Below are 20189 nucleotides of genomic sequence, written 5' to 3' on the forward strand. Positions count from 1 at the left end.
TCCAGGTTGTTTTTTTGGGAGACTGTCTATGGAAATTATAGCCAGACAAGCTAGACAATTGAAGTTCCATTCTAGAAGAAAGGGCCCAGCATTCTCCATATAACAACTGGTCAGAGTTGCAGGCTAGTGGCCCATGGGCCAGACTTGACCCACAGATATATTTGTTTAGCCTAGTGTTGTAAGCAATTTTGAATTACTTGCCAACATTTGAAAACCAGGACCTTTCTGTTGAAAAATCAAAAGTTCTGGCAACCTTGGACCCAGATTCCTTCCTGAAACAATCAGCTGCCTTTGTGTAGTGGTTGCTCCCTTTATTTTTTTTTTAATATTTTATTTATTTAGGGTGCCTGGGTGGTTAAGCGTCTGCCTTCGGCTCAGGTCATGATCCCATGGTCCTGGGATCGAGTCCCGCATTAGGCTCCCTGCTCCTTGGGAGCCTGCTTCTCCCTCTGCCTCTCTCTCTCTCTCTCTCATGAGTAAATAAAAATTTTAAAAAATACATTTTATTTATTTATTTGACAGAGAGAGAGAGCATGGTGGCGGTGGGGGGTGGGTAGCAGGAGAGGGAGAAGCAGACTCCGCCCTGAGAGTGAGGAGCCCGACCGTGGGCTTGATCCCAGGACCCTGGGACCACAGGCCCAAGCTAAAGGCAGATGCTTAACTGACTGAGCCACCCAGGTGCTCATATACCCAGACAGTCTTGCCTTTGCTCAGTTGCATTACCTCCTTGGCCCTTGAAGGCATTGCTGTTTCACATCCCGACTTTCCAGCAGCCCCCCCACCCTATTCCCAGGTTATACTGGCAGAGAGATCCTAGCAACTTTTTTGAATTTCAGGCTATCTTAGCTACTCATTATCCTAGAACAGTGGTTTTCAACCAGAGGTGAGTTTGTCGCCCAGAAAACATTTGGCAAGGTCTGGAGACATTTTTGGTTGTCACACCTCCTTGGAAGGGGTGCTACTCATCTAGTGAGTAGAAGCCAGGGGTGCTATTGAGCATCTTATAAAGTGCAGGACAGCCTCTCACAACTAAGACTTATTTTGCCCCAAATATCAATAGTGCTGAAGTTGAGAAACTCTATTCTAAGGGTGCATTCTATTCATATGTGTTCTGGGAGTTTGTAATCTTCCGTGGTGGGTGGGGCCTCAGGCTGTCAACTGGACTCGGTGTGCTCAGAGGCTCTTATACTCACTTATGGGACTGTAGGGGAAAATGGTAGTTCTTGAGGCCCATAGGTCCCTCCTCTTGCCAGCTGACCAGCAGTATTATTGGCAGCTCAGGTGCCCATGAGTACTTGATTTGATTTTGGAAGGGTGATTTTTCTTAGTCTGTTTATTTTTGTGGGATCCTGCCTGTTGTGTAGGCTCATACACGTCATTCAAAAATATTTGCTGTGAAGGTTTCATTGTAGAAGTCGTTCAGCACTGACACTGGCATCAAAGCAGAGGCTTGCTCACCGCTGAGACTCCATTTCCCTCAACCCCCAGGGTTGGTTTGGGGAAAGCTGACAGTGAAGAGGAGCAGGAGCAGGAGGAAATGGGGGAGGGAGACTTCTAAATTAGAGGAGATTGGAGGGAAGAAACACTGTGTAATGCCTGAATAGCTTTCTGTTGTCTCTTGCTGTCTTGGACTCAGGCCTGGGCAGGGTTCTGAGAAGGAAGTTTATGCTCCCCTACTTTGGTCACTGGTTGCTATGGATAGACAGCTTTCATGTTCTGAAAGTCACATGACTCAGAAGGACTGGGTCTTTACCATAGTCTCAAAGACCCTGGAGTCTACCCCTGTACAGACCTTGAATGGTTTGATAATAAGACTAAATGTGTGTATTTGTGCAGTTAAAACAAGGAGGATTCTTAAAAAGGCATATACCTGACATAATCATATGCGTCCCACGAGGGAGCTCCAGAGTCCTGGATTTCCATTTGGAAGGGTTTACCTCTCCTGGACTGTTACAGAACATTTTTCTCCTAATATACTTGTAGATGGTCTCTCCCTAGCTTTTTTCTTCTCCCACCTTGTTGCTGTTGTTGTTAAGGATTGCATTCCTCTGTCCTTGAGTGCCCCTTAGTAACACCCAGCTTGTTTGTGGGAGGAATTGGAAGGGTTCCTTCCTCCCTGTTGCTGCGGGAAAAGGGAGCCGTGACTGTCAGCATAACTGGGACTATAGCTGCGGATTGCTGAGTGATCTCCTCATCAGAAAGAGAATATGAGAGGTACAGTTCTGTTTTAGGGTACATGTATTATCCAGGATTGATTTGGGTTTCAAACACCTGAAAACCAAAAGCAGCATGGCTCAAATATATTTAAGTTTATTTCTATCACATATTAAAGGTAGGCAGTATGGGACTGGTAGGGTGACTTCATAATTTTTCAGGGAGCCAGGTTCCTTCCTTCTGCCTTACTGCTCTGCTATCCTCAGCATGTGATTTCTAGCTGGTGGTCCAAGATGGCTACTCAAGCTCTAGCTGTCTAGTCTGTACTGTGGCTGACAGGAAGAACAAAGAAAGGCATGCTCCGCCCTTCAAAGAGACTTCCTGAGGTCTTATTTATATGAAACTTTCCTTACCTCCCTGGGGCAAGAACTTAGTTACTTGGCTGTAACTGCCTGCAAGAGAGGCTGGTAAATGTCAGCTTTAATTTATTTATTTATTATTATTTTTTAAAGATTTTATTTATTTAATTGACAGAGAGAGAGACAGAGAGAGAGGGAACACAAGCAGGGGGAGTGGGAGAGGGAGAAGCAGGCTTCCTGCCAAGCAGGGAGCCCGATGCAGGGCTCGATCCCAGGACCCTGCAATCATGACCTGAGCCGAAGGCAGTCGCTTAACCAACTGAGCCACCCAGGCGCCCCATTGTCAGCTTTAATTTAGGCAGGCCACACTCTACCTAAAATTTCTATTACTAAGGAAAAATGGAGGAACAGATATTTAAAGATAACTAGCAGTGTTTGCCACAGAGAGACTTTAGGGTTTGGTGTAGATCTGCTATTTGAGTATTCCTTTCCCAGCATCATGCCCCCAGAACTTGAAGACCCTCACATGGACGCCACACTCATTGGTGTAGGCTTTCCAGCAAGGACATGAGATCAGAAGAGGAGGGAAGGCTTGGATGTTGTAATTGTGGTAGTTACTTTTATCTGAGCACCTGGCCTCCAGGCCCAGCCTTGTGCTTGAGCGCTGATAGAATCTATGGTGCTAGATGGGGATGGGAATTTGGGGAGGTTTGGAGGGGTGAGGATCAGATGGTGAAATGTTTCTTATTTAGAATCAGGAAAACGTTCAGGGGACTTGGCTTCTGTTTGGTAGACTGTTTCTGGGAGCTCTCTGTTCTCTGGCAGAGCTGAGAGTACAGTGAAGCAAGCAAGACTCCTGGGGCCAGCCTTTAAGGATGCACTCACTCTCAGGTTCTCCAAGTGGTTCTGAAAGTGAGTGTTTCCTTAAATTTTGTGCGCCAGGCGCCCCCCTCACCTCATCCTACTCCTGGCCTTGCTCCTTGGCTGCACATTGTTCTAGATTAAGTAGTTTTTATGGAGGAAGAAGCATATGTGCAAGATAAATAAGTCAAGAGTATAAAATAGTATAAAATGGAAAAAGTCTTTCTCTCTCTCCAGAGCTTTGGTCTTCTTCCCCAGAGGCAACCACTGTGACAGGCTCTTTTGTATCTTTCCGACTGTCATTCAGAATGGGGAGAAGGAGTAGAAGTGAGATGGAGTGCCTGTCAGTGGGTCTGAGGATTATGTCTGCTTCTCTCCCCGATCTTGCATCCACATCTTGGTGCTGCATGGCGGAAGCACAGTGAGCATAGCCAGGGCACTGTGTGCTAATCTCTTTCTTCATGTGTATGTCCATCTTTTTGTCTCCCTCTCTTTTTGTCCCTTCTCTCTGTCTCTTTATCTCTGTCTTTTGTCTCTATCTCCACTGTCTTCTGTGTATTTCTCTTTCTCTGTTAGGCTTTTTCTCACAAGCTGCATGCCCTCTCACTTCTGCTTCTTTTCATAGTCCTGCTTCCTTCCTTTGTTTTCTTGTGGTTTTTTTGCTCTATTACAAGGGCCTGAGTGTCACTTTGACTTGCTGTATCTCCCAACTCTGCGACTGTTAGATAGATTCAGTCTTTTGGTACCGCAGTCTATGTTCCTGGGAAAGGCAATTGAATAGGCTCAGCTTGGGTGATCAACTGTGGTAGGTGAGTAGGAGCAAGTCCCAAGAAGGGGCCTGGAAGGTACCTCAGAATATGCTTACTATATTGCACAGGGGTCTGTGGATTACAGGTGGTTATTAATTAGGTAATCCTTACACTAGCTGATGTAGGCTTAGCCCCACACAGCAAACTTTGATTTAGCAGGGCAGCAGCATGCGTTCCTTTGGCCTTCCCTCCCATTTGTTTGTTGCCTCCCACTCCTGACTGACTAGTGAGCACTTGTGTCATTTGCCAAAGTACTACTGAGTGAAGGCTCTTTTTTTTTTTTAAAGCTTTTATTTATTTTTTTGTCAGAGGGAGAGAGAGCGCACAAACAGGGGGAGTGTCAGGCAGAGGGAGAAGCAAGCTCCCCACTGGAGCAGGGAGCCCAATGCTGGACTCGATCCCAGGACTCTGGGATCATGACTTGAGCTGAAGGCAGATGCTTAACCAACTGAGTCATCCAGGTGTCCTAGTGAGTGAAAGCTCTTAAAGTGCTATGGAGCCTATTTAGCCATCGTGTTTATTTCCACAGGCTCTAGGCTCTCCTCCCTTTGAGTAGAGGAATGTGAACTTTCTGACAGTTGCCTCGCTCTAGGGAATTAGTGGTTAAGTGAAAGTCATCACCCTTTTGATTCCAAGCAGAGTTCATCATTTCCCCTCTTTGCTTGGCAAACAGTAAAACAATATGCTTTTGTTTCCCCCCGTAATAATTTGTGGTCTCCTTGGGGAAGCACCACGTAAATGCCTGAGGGAGAGACCTTGAGCCAGGTGTCCACATGAGTATAGCATAGATACTAATCTGTGCTGTGAAGTGGAAATGTTACAGGGTTCAGGGAGAGACAGCTCAGTGAGCAGCTGGCTGGTATATTTGGGGAAGGTTTTACAGAGGAAGTGGTGACCAAGCTAGACCTTGAAAGTGGGAGATGCTGTTGGCTGTGGCAGCACAAGGAGGAAAGGACATTTCTTTTAAGAATACATATGGCACCAGTAGGGTGCCTGGGTGGCTCAGTTGGTTCAGCTACTGCCTTCAGCTCAGGTCATGATCCTGGAGTCCCAGGATCGAGTCCCGCATCGGGCTCCCTACTCAGCAGGGAGTCTGCTTCTCCCTCTGACCCTCCCCCCTCTCATGTGCTCTCTCTCTCTCATTCTCTCTCTCAAATAAATAAATAAAATCTTTAAAAAAATTAAAATTAAAGAATATATATGGCACCAGTAAATGGTGTAGGAGTAGATAGAGGTGGCTTAGAGGATGAGTGCAAAAGATTTTGTAATAATGTTTGAGGTTCACATAAAAGTTCTATTTTTGGAGGCTTAGGGCAGTACTTAGCAGTGTCACTGTGGTGCCCCTTGTATTCTGCTCTTGTGTCCTCCTGGTGGGTGAGAGCAGTCCCTGTTTAGCGGGGGTAAGGTGCTGGGACCCCCAGCACGGGGCCCAGATAACACTGAGGTCTACAAGGAACTGGAAATAAAGCGAGCAGTGCAGACAGGAGCCTGGGGAATGCCCAAACAAGCTCGCTTCTCCATGGACCTCACTGAGAATTGGGAAGTTTGGATAGAAATGGAGAGGGAATTGGGGGAGGTCCTTATAAGCTGAGGAATGATGGGTGGCCTCTCTCAGCCACAGTTTCCTCATCTATAAAACAAGAATAGGAATGTCTATATTTTGGGGTTGTGAGAATTAATTGAAAGGATGTATGTGAAATTGTCAGGAACTTACATACAAAACATTGTCTCTGTAATTCTTAGATGACTTGCCACCTGCATTCAAATTCACCTCATTTATTGATGGGCCTCTCTTGTGGCCATGGGAATGTTTTGTGCCTTGGATGGTTTGGAATGTTAGGAGTCTGAGTGGGAAAGAGCGGGTGAAGTCCATTATTCTTGGGCCTGGGGGCAATTTCCAAAAAATGATTCTGGCTGTCAGAATTTATGAATGTGTTAATGCGTGCCTTTGTATCTTTACTTGTTAACAGTGATGGGCAGATGGTGGATGTCCCTCCATTGCCTGTTCTTCAGGCTCTGATTGGTCCATTGGCCCCTTTGCTTTAGGCAGATAGGGCAGAAGCGATGTTCTCTATAAGAAGAGATTGGATCACTGTGCCCTCAGCTTAAGCCTGCCAGTGACTTTATGTTTTTCCTTCTAGGTCTGCTGACATTTGTGAACTGTGCTTATGTCAAGTGGGGCACACGTGTTCAGGACACGTTCACTTATGCCAAGGTCCTAGCGCTCATTGCCATCATTGTCATGGGCCTCGTTAAACTGTGCCAGGGTAAGATGGGCCTGGGCTGGGAAGGAGGGTGGATGACTCTGGGAGTTAGCCTAGATTTCCTAAGGAGGACATGGGGAATCTTGGCTTTACTGATTAGCTCTTTCTGTGTATATTGTAGACTGTCAGTGAGAACAAGACATCTGTTCCTGGGCTTCTTGGGCCAGGCTGGCTTGGCCAGCTGAACATGAGTCAGTCACTCCCTCAGGGCTGCTTTCCCTGTGTGGAGGCTGGGAACATTGCAAGAAGGCAGCTGGGAGCCCAGGAGTTTTTGAAACCTGGATCTTGTGTAATTGGATCATAAATGTAGCTGGTGGGGATAGAGTGAGCCCTGCTTGGCCCTGTTTTTGGTCTGTGACTGCCAGGCAGTGAATAGGAAAACCTGGCCGTCCTTGAGAGGAGTGGGTAGGTGTGTATGTGGGGTAGATGGAGTATAGAAATGAGTGGTTATTTTGCAGCCTTTACTTTTCATCTGGATTTGCTTTTATTTAACATTCGGTCTCAAAGTCAGCTCTCAGTAAAATAATAAAATAGTATGAAGTTGGCACTGACTTTCCTGCATGTTGGCTTTAGAAAGCTTTTCATTCCTGAACCGGAGTGGACTGGCAGTGAGGATAGACAAGGTCTCCTGAGCTCTTAGGGAAGTCTTGAGGTATCTTTGGCCAAGGAGATCTCAGTCATTCTCTAGATTGCCTGACACTAAACTCAGCCATGTTTACATTTACCAGGGAGAGCTGAGACCCCCACCTCAGATTCATTGGATTAAACACAAAATGGTTTTGGAATTCAGAAAGCTCTGTCTGTCTTGGCAGCTGGTCCAGTACCTTTGTGAACTTGTGCCAAGTTAGTACAGCCAGCCACCTCGATGTCCTTGAGTCCCAGGAACATCTTGGGGTCAACTAGGGTAGCTGAGTTATGCTCCTATCAAGATCTGTGCCTTAATTGCTATGTATGATGACTGACACGCCTGGGGCATGAAAACCTCTATTTTCCCTTCTCTTGCTGCATACCCAGCCCTTTTTGACACATTGAAGGAATAGGTCTACTTTTTGCAGGGGGTGATGGCAGGCTTCCTTATAAATCTGGATCTTGTTAAAAACCTCCATTGTGTCCAGAAGGTCTTTCTCCTGGGCAGGCAGGTGCTGCTCCCTTGGCTTTCAAGTGTGTGGTCTCCAGAGGCCTCTAAAGAGAATGACAGGTGCCTAGGCTGGCTCTCTAAGGGTGGAAGTGGCTCAGGGCTACCCCAGGCCTAGTGAGAGATAAGAAGATCTCAGTTCTTACATAGCCTGTGATTTCCTGCCACATGCAACTGCAGCCTGTGCAAGTAGAGCAACAGAATTCTCTTCATGAGAATGAGGAAACTATTTGACCAAATTGTGCGGCGGTTTTGTCCACAAGACACAGTTCCACAGGAAGGCCTAATTGTTAATTAAAAATACCTCCTTTATGTGAAACAGGGTTCTTTCTAAAAAATAGGAAGAAGAGCTCTGGCCTACTGTGAGGTCACTTAGAAATTCATTAGAGCTTTTCTGGAAAAGGTGTTATCACTTCAGAAAGCTGCCAGGAATGCCTGTGTTTTCCTGAGATTGCATATATTGCTAGAGGAATATGCACTTTTTTTTTTTAAGATTTTATTTATTTGATAGGGAGAGACACAGCGAGAGAGGGAACACAAGCGGGGGGAGTGGGAGAGGGAGAAGCAGGCTTCCCGCGGAGCAGGGAGCCTGATGTGGGGCTCGATCCCAGGACCCTGGGATCATGACCTGAGCTGAAGGCAGACGCTTAATGACTGAGCCACCCAGGCGCCCCGAGGAATATGCACTTTCTAGAGGGAATGGTTGGGGTGAAAAAGTACGGGGAGAGCTGGTGGTTGTTCTTTTGATGTTAAATTATGTTTTTTTTCTTCCCTCTGCCTGCTTGCTTTTCCCTTCTTTTCTTGACCCTCCTCTCTTTTTCCCCATCTTCGCTTCCTTTTTCTTACTGCCTCTCCCTGTTTTTCTCCTTATACCTTCCATCTCTCCCCTCCTTCTTCTTTCTCTTCCTTTTCACTGAACCCCTTCTTCCCCTGCCTGCCTTTGTCCCCACAGGACACTCTGAGCACTTTCAGGACGCCTTTGAGGGTTCCTCCTGGGACATGGGAGACCTCTCTCTTGCCCTCTACTCTGCCCTCTTCTCTTACTCAGGTTGGGACACCCTTAATTTTGTAACAGAAGAAATCAAAAACCCAGAAAGGTAACGGTGGGATCACACTCTTACTCCCCAACTTGGCTGGAACTCCTGCTGATAGTGGGCACACTTGCCCTCTTCCCTCCCCCTTCTCTTTCTCTCATCCCTTCTTCCTCTCCCTACTCCTCCTTCTCTAACTCAGAGAGATTAGGGGCTAGGTTGGGAACGAGTGAGGGTGGGAAAGCCCCTTGCTCCTCACCCTCGGGGTACACTGGAGGATCCCCCAGGTCCTTGCTCGTGGAGAGATCCTCCAGTGGGCAGTAGCTGACCCAGCTCAGGCTAAGGTATTAGAACCTTGTGCTCTGGTGCTAACACTGAAGCCTGGGGAGCCAGAAGCTTATTCTGGGCATTCAGGTTCCTAGCCTGGCCTCCAGTCCCTGAAGGACACTGCTCCTCCTTCCGTGGGACCCACTGGTTCTCTTGTGGCAAGGATCAAATACTGAGCCCCAGCTATTTTCACAGAGAAGGGTCGGTCTCTTTCTCTTTCTCTCTGTTTCTCAGCAGAAAGGAGCATGGGATTCATAAACCCCCCTAGACCATGTGGGAAAGGGGAGCCTGCCTCAAAGACTTAGAGCCAGGGAACTGTTAAATTTTCGAAAAATCCCTGGGTGAACTTTGACTCCAAAGAGAGTTGATTCTAGGTAGTCCTATCTTACTTGTCCTGACAGAAATTTGCCCCTGGCCATTGGGATTTCTATGCCAATTGTGACGCTCATCTACATCCTGACCAATGTGGCCTATTACACAGTGCTGAGCATTTCAGATGTCCTTGACAGTGATGCCGTGGCTGTGGTGAGTCCCCATTTGCTCATCATCTTATAATACTGAAGGGCTCAGTCTCTCTCTAAGCCCCGCCGGCGCTGCAGGGTGAGATGATGGGTCCAGGCTAGAGGGCGGGCTGCTCGGCAGTGACGGTGTTTGTCCTGACAGCGTAGGTACAGGTGGCTTATGAAACCCTGTCCTGTGCTGAGGGACTTCTGTGCTCTGTCCCCAGACATTTGCTGACCAGACATTTGGCATGTTCAGCTGGACCATTCCCATTGCTGTTGCCTTGTCCTGCTTTGGGGGCCTCAATGCATCTATCTTTGCTTCATCAAGGTAATGTGTTTCTGCTTTACCAATAACAGACTGCAGTATTTAATCTTCTGAGGCTCCAGGTGAGCCCATTAGAGCCCTTCTTTCTTTTAGATGTGTACAGGGTGTGTGTGTGTGTGTGTGTGTGTGTACACTTGTGTGCATGCATCAGCTGGCCTTCGTGCAGACATTTGTATGCTTGAAGCTCATACTTCCATCTGAGGCGATGATGGATTGGTGAGAGGCAGAGGGGAGGAAGGTTATAGCTTGGAGTAGAGAAGATTATTAGTGATCACTTGCCGTGTACCAGGTATTGGTACAGGGTGACTCTGCCCCCTCACTTCACAGAAATCACCGAAGCTGACAGGCAGGCTCTGTTCTCCTCTCTTTGTAGACACTTCTCTATAAGAGTGTTTGTCCTTCCTGTTGTTTCAGAGAAAGGAGTTCTGCTTTTCCAGGCTGACTCTGCTACCTGGTTTCAGGGCCCCAGCACTACCCCTCTTCTTAGCACATGGCTTCGTCACTTGGCCCTTCTCTTTGGTGGATTCCAGTAGGAGCCAGCTCTGCACAAGCTTCTCTCATCTCCGCTCAGTGAAGTCACAAACCAGCTTTTCTCATCTCCCTTCTTCCTTTCTGGACACACTTCTTCAGGGAATGGTCTGCATTTTGACTGCCACTTATTTTCTAGCCATTACACTTGGACTTCTGCTACCTAAAAAATACTCTTATGAAGTGTCCCTGTGATCTCCTTAGCCTACTTCTAGTCCTTTTCCTACTGGACCCCTGAAGCCAGTGATGCTTACCGTCCTCTGCTTCTGAAACTATTCCTGTGACTCTGTAACACTCATATTTGAGAGGAAGCCTTCTTTCCTGATTTCTCTTTCACTCACCATATAAATGTTGCTGTCCCCAGGGCTGGGAGTGTAATAGGCATTCAGTAACTATTTTCTATGTGAACAGGTAAGAGGATGAATTAATAAAAGAAATAATTTTTTGTCCTATTTATTTTTCTTTCTTTTATTTTTTTAAAGGGAACTTTTTTTTTTTAAAGATTTTATTTTTTTGACAGAGAGAGACACAGCGAGAGAGGGAACACAAGCAGGGGGTAGTGTGAGAGGGAGAAGCAGGCCTCCCGCGGAGCAGGGAGCCCGATGCGGTGCTCGATCCCAGGACCCTGGGATCATGACCTGAGCTGAAGGCAGACGCTGAACGACTGAGCCACCCAGGCGCCCCTGTCCTATTTGTTTTTCTTACTGGTTTTGACACCACAGTCCATGTACTTGGGGCCTCCCTTGGGTAACCAGAGTAATAGATCAAATTCTTGGAAAACGGTGTGGTATCTTCCCTTAACTTCAACCTGGTACGGCCAGGGTTGCACTGGATGTGACTCTTAACAAGTTACCCTACCCAAAGATGGTGTTTCCCATAGCCTTACCCTTATCAATGCCCAAGACATTCCAAATGGCTCTGTCATTCTTCTTAAAATACTTAACACAGTACGTACGTTTTAAGCTCACTCAGCTGTGTTGTGGCATTGACCGGGTGGGGGTGGGTATCAGAGGGTAAGAGTCTGGACCAGCACACAAGGGGACTGCAGTGATGTGGAGGTAATGTACAATTGTCTCTGTGTTAACTTCTCGCTTTTTCTTTTATTACCTATGTAGTTGTTTTTGGCTTTGTACTAGACACTTTTGCTCTGCTTGCACATTATCCCCTTCCAGCATCCCCTCTACCATATTTCTTCTCTGCCCAGTGCAGATTATTATTATTTTTTAAAGATTTTATTTATTTGAGAGAGAATGAGAGAGAGAGAGCACGAGAGGGAAGAGGGTCAGAGGGAGAAGCAGACTCCCCGCTGAGCAGGGAGCCCGATGTGGGACTTGATCCCGGGACTCCAGGATCATGACCTGAGCCGAAGGCAGCTGCTCAACCAACTGAGCCACCCAGGCGCCCTGCCCAGTGCAGATTATTAACCTGTGAGCCAACTCCCACCATCTTGCCCTACAACCTTTCCAGATGCTATCATCAACTCCTGTGGCTCCATCTGGATGACTCACAAGTATCTCAGTGCACTCCACCTGTGCTTTGTCTTTAGTTGTGTTATTATGTGCTGTCGAGTCTCCTTGCTTGGCCTCTATATTTCCCTTGGTGTTCATCCTCTTCTCCCAGCTCAAAAATGTACATGCATGCACACACACTCACATGCAAAGGATCACCAGATTTGATTGAGGTGGTCACATCTGTCTTGTTTTCTCTTCAGCCAGGGTGTCTACCCTCATTCAGGCCTCCTCTCTTATAGGACAGTTATCACAGATTACTTTTTTTTTTAGATTTATTTATTTATTTGGGAGGTGGGGGGAGGGGCAGAGGGAGAGAGTCACAAGCTGACTGTGCGCTGAGCGCGGAGCATGACGCAGGGCTCGATCCCATGACCCTGAGATCATGACCTGAGCCCAAATCAAGAGTTGGAGGCTTAACTGACTATGCTACCCAGGCACCCCACGGATTACTTTATCTGGCCTTCTCCCTGTACCCTAGCTTCTCCCTGCTTTAGTTGGCCTCCATGATGCCACCAGCGTCTCTGTGTCAAATCCTGTCAGGCCTTTACTTCAGAGCCACAGCAGGCTCTCAGTGTTCGTTCAGACTCCACAGCATGGCCTCGTGCAGGTTCCTCCCAGCTGTTTCCTCACACACTCTAACCTGGGACTGTAGGCATTCTAGTACCAACCTCAAGGAGGCCACCCTCTTCCACTCCTTCAAGCCTCTTTTGCCTTTGCCTATGCTGTTTCCCACCCGTGTGCTCGCCTTCTGGCAAACTCCAGTTCTTCACAGCCCGGATGTGGTCATCTCTTGTGAAGTTTTCTGTTCCCCCAGCCCACCCCCAAGCCTGGTGAGTGCTTTGTGCTCCATGATGATGCTGACTACCCTGGCTGGCAATTCATTTCTCTCTTGCTCTGTTTCTCAAACAGTAGGGCTCTTTAGGGACAGAGAGGAACCCTGGGTTGTCTCTGAGCCCCAGGCTTGTCCTGTTGTATCATGTATCTGGAGCTCAGGGAAGTTATATAGAGAGCACAACAGAAGGCTGGCTGCCCTTTAAAAAGCCATTGTGTTAAGTATGAAATCTGGGGGGTGGCAGAGTGGGAGTACCCCTGATGGAATGGATTGGGGTGGCAGTGAGTGATGGCAGGGTGAGGCATCCGTTGGTTGATGGTGGGTTTCATAGCTGAGGGGCTCGGGGGTGTCCATGGCCAACAGAGGGGTAGGGCATTCCTGGATAACGTTGAAGTACCCATGGTTGGAGGTTGGAGACATCTATGGGTAAAAGTTGAGGGGTGAGGGTGAGGGAGGGTGGGTGTCGGGCATGCATTGAGAACATGGGATACTCCTGAGAGACTGACTGCCTCCTGTGTTTTTCTGGAGCTCTGAGCCTAGTTTGTCAAGTGAGGAGTGTGGCTATATGGCCAAGTGAAAGGATCATCCTGACACATTTCTTATCCTTCTAGGTTGTTTTTCGTGGGCTCCCGTGAGGGCCACCTCCCGGATGTTCTGTCCATGATCCACATTGAACGTTTTACACCCATCCCTGCTTTACTGTTCAATGTAAGCTCTGCTGGGGGAGTGTGGAGAATTGTAGTACTCCTGCTGACTTTATGAGACGACTGTGGGTGGGAGGTATACTAACTTAAGATATTTCCCAAGCCTCTCAGTGTTTCTTCTTTTTTCTTAAAGTTTTAAAAAATATAAAAGTAAAACATAGTTATAGGAGAGAAGGCAAATTGTACAAAAGAATATAAAAATAAGTTTGTGAGATTTATTTTTGAAAGATTTTATGTATTTATTTATTCAGAGAGTGTGAGCAGGGGGGAGGGGGAGGGGCAGTAGGCGAGAGAATCCCAAGCAGACCCTGCACTGAGTGCAGAGCCTGATGCAGGGCTCCATCTCACGTCCCTAAGATCATGAGTGAGCCAAAATCAAGAGTTAGATGCTTAACTGATGGAGCCACCCAGGCAATCCTAAATTTTTTTTTAAGTAGGCTCCACACCCAATGTGGGCTTGAACTCATGACCCTGATATTAAGAGTCCCATGTTCCACTGACTGAGCCAGCCAGGTGCCCCTGCTTTTTTTTTTTTTTTTTAACTTTAATTAAATCATATTTAGAAGAGCCAGGCCAGTTGTATACCAACTACCTAGGGACTTCTTTTCATATTATAGACTTTATAGATTTCTTTTTTTAAAGATTTTAAGTTATCTCTACACCCAACATGGGGCTTGAACTCACAATCCTGAGATCAAGAGTCATGTGCTCCACTGAGGAGCCAGCCAGGTGCCCTAGATATCATAGATTTATATATATTAGATGGTGCTTCATATGTGCCAAGTACAATTATATACCCCTTAAATAGTTTTCATCAGCTCAACCCTTCCTCGCCATTAGTATCAAGCTTCGTTATTTAGCTTTATACTGAATTTCTGCAATCTAAAGACGATTAAGGATACTTCTTTAGTTTCTTCTTACCCCTGGAATTTTCCTGGCAATTATCACATTTGTGTTTATCATTATGAACTTTGTATTTTGTCAAAGTAACAGAAATCCTCTCAGTATATTGATTGGGATAGCACTGAATTTATAAATTTAGGGAAGATTTGACATCTTGTCTTTTAATCATCTCCCCAGTTTTCCCAATACGGTCCCCCTTCTTTCCCTAGAATGGGCCCTTTTTGTTTTAAACCCTTTGTTGATAATCTGGGTGAAAAGATTAGGTGGGGGAACTCCATATTCTTCAAGTTTAAGTAAATCTGACCATGTCACAGGACTCTAGTCCCTGACTTGTCTTCTAGGACTCTTTTGTTCTAGAGGTCAAATTCTGTCATACCTCTCTTATCAGGGGTATAGATCCATTTTGTCAATCTGCATTTCTAAGACCCCAGCACAGTGAGATGGTTCTGGAGGCATATACTCAGTTTGTATGCCAGGTAGCTGAGACTCAGGAGTAATGGTATCCAGAGGGGAAAGTGATTCATATTGAGGTTGGTGCATCAAAGTGAGGAGGGCCTCACTGTCTGCCATCAGGAGAAAGGAGTCTGGCTTGTTATTAAAGTGCTTGCAAAAAGAAGGGAGACATTGTGTGTAGGAAGGGCCCCCAACAGAAGAGGGAGCGATGCCACCTTGAAGGTTAATACAGAGATTAGACCTATCTAATGCCAAGGGGTCAATGGAAAGAACTGGAGGTAACCTGGTAAGCTAAATCAGCGGTGAGCAGATGATCGGTACTGATTGCTGGGTGGTTGAAGTCTCCTGGGGTGGCCTGGTGGTAACAATGCCCACTCCTCCTCCCATCCCGTCCCCTTCCAGTGTACCATGACACTCATCTACCTCACTGTGGAAGATGTTTTCCTGCTCATCAACTACTTCAGCTTCAGCTATTGGTTCTTTGTGGGCCTGTCTGTTGCTGGACAGCTCTATCTTCGCTGGAAGGAGCCCGAGCGACCCCGGCCTCTCAAGGTCAGTGACTCTGGATAGACTAGGAGGGATGGGCCCTCTCCCCACCGTGACTTCTCTAAACCCTGTTCCCCCATAGCACTTTACCTAATATCTCACCTCCCTTCATTTCAGCTGAGCCTGTTTTTTCCCATCGTGTTCTGCATATGCTCCTTGTTCCTGGTGATTGTGCCTCTATACAGTGACACCATCAATTCCCTCATTGGCATCGGGATTGCCCTCTCTGGGATTCCTGTCTACTTCGTGGGTGTTTACTTGCCTGAGTCCCAGAGGCCAGTCCTTATTCGAAATGTCCTGGGTGAGCTTTTTTGCCTGTTATTCACAATGTGTGTGTGTGTGTGTGTTGCACAGATGCCTGTTATTCACACTGTGTGTGTGTGGTGCACAGATGCAGGCAGAGGTGGGAGTGGTGGCTAACAGCTGCCCCTATACTAGTGATGTGCTAGAGACCATGAGACCTGGTTGCTCCACATGACTTCTTCCCTTTTATCTTTTTTTTTTTTTTAAAGATTTTATTTATTTATTTGAGAGAGAGAGAATGAGAGCACGAGAGGGAAGAGGGTCAGAGGGAGAAGCAGACTCCCTGCTGAGCAGGGAGCCTGATGTGGGACTCGATCCCAGGACTCCAGGATCATGACTTGAGCCGAAGGGAGTCGCTTCACGAACTGAGCCACCCAGGCGCCCTTCCCTTTTGATCTTGAGCACTTTAGTGCTAACTTTAGAGTCCTATTTTGGGGTTAAAACACTCGCTTTTAAAAGTGTAATCCATGTGGGAAGATGAGGAGTCATGCATTACTTTCTGGTTGGGCACATAATGAAGGACAGTGAGGCTTGCTGGTGGTAAGAGGCAAAGCCTGGTGCAGGATACCCAGGGGACAGGTGGGAGGGAGCCACAGACCTGCTTTAATCAACTTTGGGGTGTTCATATTGAGGTTGTAGCTGTCAGCTTGCTGAATTCTGTTCTCTATTTTCATTTAGCTGCTGTCACCAAAGTCACCCAGCAGCTTTGCTTTTGCGTCCTGACTGAGCTTGATGTAGCTGAAGAAAAAAAGGTTGAGAGGAAAACGGACTAGAGGCCAGAGGTGATCTCTCTTGAGGCCTGGAAGGCCAACCACAGCCACCAAAGTCCAGATGACAAGACTACAGGCCCACCCCTCTTGTTCTAAAGGAGTGTGGTGGCCCACATTGTATAAGGGGGGCTCAGGGCTGATGGCCTGCTCTGGTGGTCACTCTCATTGGTAAGCTACGGGAGACTCAGGTTCCGAGGCAAGCCTGAAGATGGGAACTTTATAGAGGATGGTGGTGGGGAGGGCTTCGTCAGGGTAATAGTTTAGTTTTATTCCTGGTGAGTAGGTACAGTTTACCAAACACTTGGCGAACTGCACTGGGAGAAGAGGGAGTGCTAGGTTAATAGATGTAGCTGGTGGTTCTGAATTTGTTATTTGAGGTTTGAATCAGGAGCCTCTACAAATGGGGCTGCTTTATGGGAAGATTTCCTGTGATGGTCCAAGCACTGACTCTAGAGGCCTGAAATCCTACCATTTCTTCCTCTGACTCAAAATCTTTCCCTGGGAAGACAGTTGTATTTCATTATTTATTGATATTTAATCCAGGACACCAATTCTAGCAGAGCATTGGTGTTTATTCATCTACAGGATGCAAAAAGCTGATTGTGTTTAAAAACTCAAAGTACCCCCAACCGAGTCCCTCTGCCCTTAGAGGTGTGTCTGTGTGGTGGGTCAGCCTCTGATCACAGAGTTTTTTTTTTTGCTTGGTTTTACGCACAATTTTCTGTTGAGTCTTAGCTGCAAAGGTGAACTTTAAAGATTTTTTTTTTTTACTCATGTATTGGTTACACTTTAGTTAGTAGGTCACACATTATAAGCACCTGGCTCAAATCAGCAAGGACGAATGAACAAATTCATGAGTCAGAAGTCTGATAATACTGCTATTCTGAAAGATAATCCCTTATTTTACTTGAGACCTCAGGTCCTTATTCTAGATGATAGAAGGTATATCTCTGGTTTCTGGTATGAACTTTAGGAGGACATAAACTGTTTTAGAATTCAAGTGGATTACCTGGATTCTCTCAGCTGTTCAATGGCTTAGAGAACATCTCATGGACTCAAGCCACCAAATAGCTTGTTTCTGTCAGGGCTGGTGTGAGGAACTGCTGTGCAGACCCACGCAAGCCCACCTTGGTGCTAGAAGTGGTCATTTCCGTTTTCCAAAAACCTCACACCAGACTGCATCCTCCTCTTCTGTCCCCGACACTGGGCTTCGTTTACACTCTGAACTGTCTTGGTGTGGATCATCAGGATAGTGCATTCCCGTCCTGTCTGCCTCCCTTTGCTGGAGGTCTGGCGGGCCTGCAGTCTCAGGAAGAGCTTGGTACTTGTGTGGACTTCTATTTTCTCCCTTTGGAGGTCAGAGAAGACTTTGGGGGACAAAGCTGCTTCAACCTCAATCTGGCTCCTCAGCAGGCTGCATGATTGGAAGCAACTAATTCTGGTGCTCAGGGTGTGCTTTAGCATCCAAGTCAGGCCTAATGGATGTTCCCTGTGGGCAGCCATGGTTGCAGTGGACTATACAACTGTCCAGACTTCACCCAGGAACCCTTCTGTGGGAGGGCATCCAGAGACTCCCTACTGTCATCCTGGGTCCAGAGGAACCTGCTGACTTGGCTAACCCCATGCCTGGACTTCTTATCCTTTCGTTTTAGAACTGGTCAATGGTAAAGACAAGAACTATGAGGCAATCTCCCTTTCCGAACATTCTTTTCCATCAAATGGCCAGGGCAGTAACCTTGGCCATACTTGTTCAATAAAGACAATTTAGGGGAGCATGATCACAGCTGCCTTCCGTTCAGGGCATGCATGGATGAGAAAATGAGGGGACATTCTTACTGTCATGGGTTGGGGATTTGCACAGCAAATTCCTTCCTGGCAACAGGGAGTCTTATGCAAAGGCTGACTTGCCTGGAGTATGTAAACATGACTCCTGCCTGAGCCAAGATGGCACCTATCCCAGGGATCCTCTGGAGCTAATCCTTTAAGCAGAGTGTGCTTGTCTTAAGGATACCTGACCCAGGTTTTAGCTTTCTCCACTGAAGCAAATGACCAGCTAATCCCAGGAACTTGCTGCCCCCAGTGGCTCCCGGGAGAAGCACGGGCCTCATGCCTTAAGTGCCCCAGGACAAGCTTAGTGAGCCATGTCGTCCTCCTCTCATTACTGGATGGCAACCACATTCTTCCTCTCTGTGCTGGATACAGACTTCACCCAGGAACCCTTCTGTGGGAGCGAAGCCAGAGGCTCCCTACAGCACTCAAGCTTCATGGTGGAATTAAATTTCTGCAAGGTCTCTGTTGTTCGTCTCCTTCAGTCCTTCTCCTGGTGTGCTAATCCCTTTTGCAGTAGGTACAGTATGTGAGGTTGTCAGCCCTTTCGTGTTGGCAGACTTTAACGGTACATAAACAGCAGTGAGCACATTATAATGGCACGGAGTGGTTTCTAATCCTTTGTTTCTATGCCTACAGAAGACTAAGAGGACTACTGTTAGACATGTAAGTCGCTGCCTGTCGCAACACTGAATTGTACCTTTGTGGAGAGCTAGGATGGTTTCACTGGTTTTCTTAACTGTAAGAGCCTGAGGATGTGAACATACAGAATTTAACCACGTAGGCAGGTTTAACATGTGGATAAGAACTCATGTAGGTGAAGACCTACAAAATGAATACAGAATGAAAGAAAGGGTGGAGGCAGGATGGAAAAAGAGAAATAGGAAATCTTAAAAGATGTGGGAAGACCTATCCCTGTGTACATGATAGTGAGTCTGTGCCACGTGCCAAGAAGGCACATTTTGAACCAAAGATTGTTTTCCTAGACCTGTGCTGTCCAGTATAGTAACTACTAGCCACAGGTAGCTAATTAAAATAAAAAATTTGATTCCTCGGGTGCACTAATCATATTTCAAGAGCTGAGCCACATGTGGCTAGTGGCTACTACTAAACATATCCATCTGCACAAAGTTCTGTGGGACAATGTTACATTAGAAGAATAAATGCCAACTCAGAGTTAAGACATTTGTGGTATGGAAAGAAGTAGGGTCAGGGTTTCCTTACAAGGAATCTAAGTTCTGGTAACAGAATTGGTCACTGTTTTTGGTGAGTGCTGTGAATAGTTGACCTTTCTCATTGGAAAGCTATGTTTAGGATATGTTTTCCTTTTCCTCACCTGCCTAAAGTCCTTAGTGTCTAAGGTCAATCCTGAAACTTCTGTCTCACTAACCCCCTCCCCCCATCTTTGGTGGACGGTAGGGAGAGAGTGTGTACAGTGGGAAAACATATGTAAAGACACTGAGATCTGGGGACGCCTGGGTGGTTCAGTTGGTTAAGCAAGTGCTCAGGTCATGATCCTGGAGTGCTGAGACTGAGTCCCACATTGGGCTCCCTGCTCGGCAGGGCCTGCTTCTCCTTTTGACCTTCCCCCCTCTCATGCTCTCTCTCTCTCAAATAAATAAAATCTAAAAAAAAAAAAAAAAAGACATTGCGATCTGGGCACCTGGGTGGCTCAGTCAGTTAAGCATCTGCTTTCGGCTCCTGTCATGATCCCAGGGTCCTGGGATTGAGCCCTGTGTCAGGCTCCCTGGTCAGTGGGGAGCCTGCTTCTCCTAATAAATAAAATTAAAAAAAAAAAAAAAAAGACATTCAGATTTAAAAGGTTTTTAAGTAGGGGCACCTGGGTGGCTCAGTTGGTTAGGTGGCCAACTCTTGCATTTGGCTCAGGTCATGGTTTGGGGGGCCTGGAACTCCCCCTCCCCCCATTGGGCTTTGTGCTCCATGCAGGGTCTGCTTGAGGATCATTCTCTCCCTCTCCCTCTGCCCCTTCCTCCTGCTTGTGTTCTCTCAATAAATCTTAAAAAAAAAAAAAGTTTTCTTTTTT

The 20189-nt window shown here is 46.8% G+C and overlaps 1 protein-coding gene across 7 annotated transcripts in view; it reads left to right on the top strand.

Annotated features, from left to right (window-relative positions):
* The window catches only part of SLC7A6 (solute carrier family 7 member 6), a 36319-nt gene extending 16370 nt beyond the window's left edge, over positions 1-19949 (top strand). For all 7 annotated transcript variants that reach the window (XM_088027443.1, XM_088027442.1, XM_088027446.1 and 4 more), the window contains 8 exons: positions 6325-6450; positions 8535-8679; positions 9342-9465; positions 9668-9771; positions 13251-13347; positions 15102-15251; positions 15363-15546; positions 16227-19949. In XM_088027443.1, coding sequence (XP_087883569.1) covers positions 6325-6450; positions 8535-8679; positions 9342-9465; positions 9668-9771; positions 13251-13347; positions 15102-15251; positions 15363-15546; positions 16227-16321 — 1025 coding nt within the window. In that variant the 3' untranslated portion in view covers positions 16322-19949. The remainder of the gene's footprint in view (positions 1-6324; positions 6451-8534; positions 8680-9341; positions 9466-9667; positions 9772-13250; positions 13348-15101; positions 15252-15362; positions 15547-16226) is intronic.
* The last annotated feature ends 240 nt before the right edge of the window (positions 19950-20189 follow it).

Source organism: Eumetopias jubatus, unplaced genomic scaffold (genome assembly GCF_037043125.1).
Source record: "Eumetopias jubatus isolate StellerSeaLion01/CBP00866 unplaced genomic scaffold, mEumJub1_p1.0 scaffold_10, whole genome shotgun sequence".
Lineage (NCBI taxonomy): Eukaryota > Metazoa > Chordata > Mammalia > Carnivora > Otariidae > Eumetopias > Eumetopias jubatus.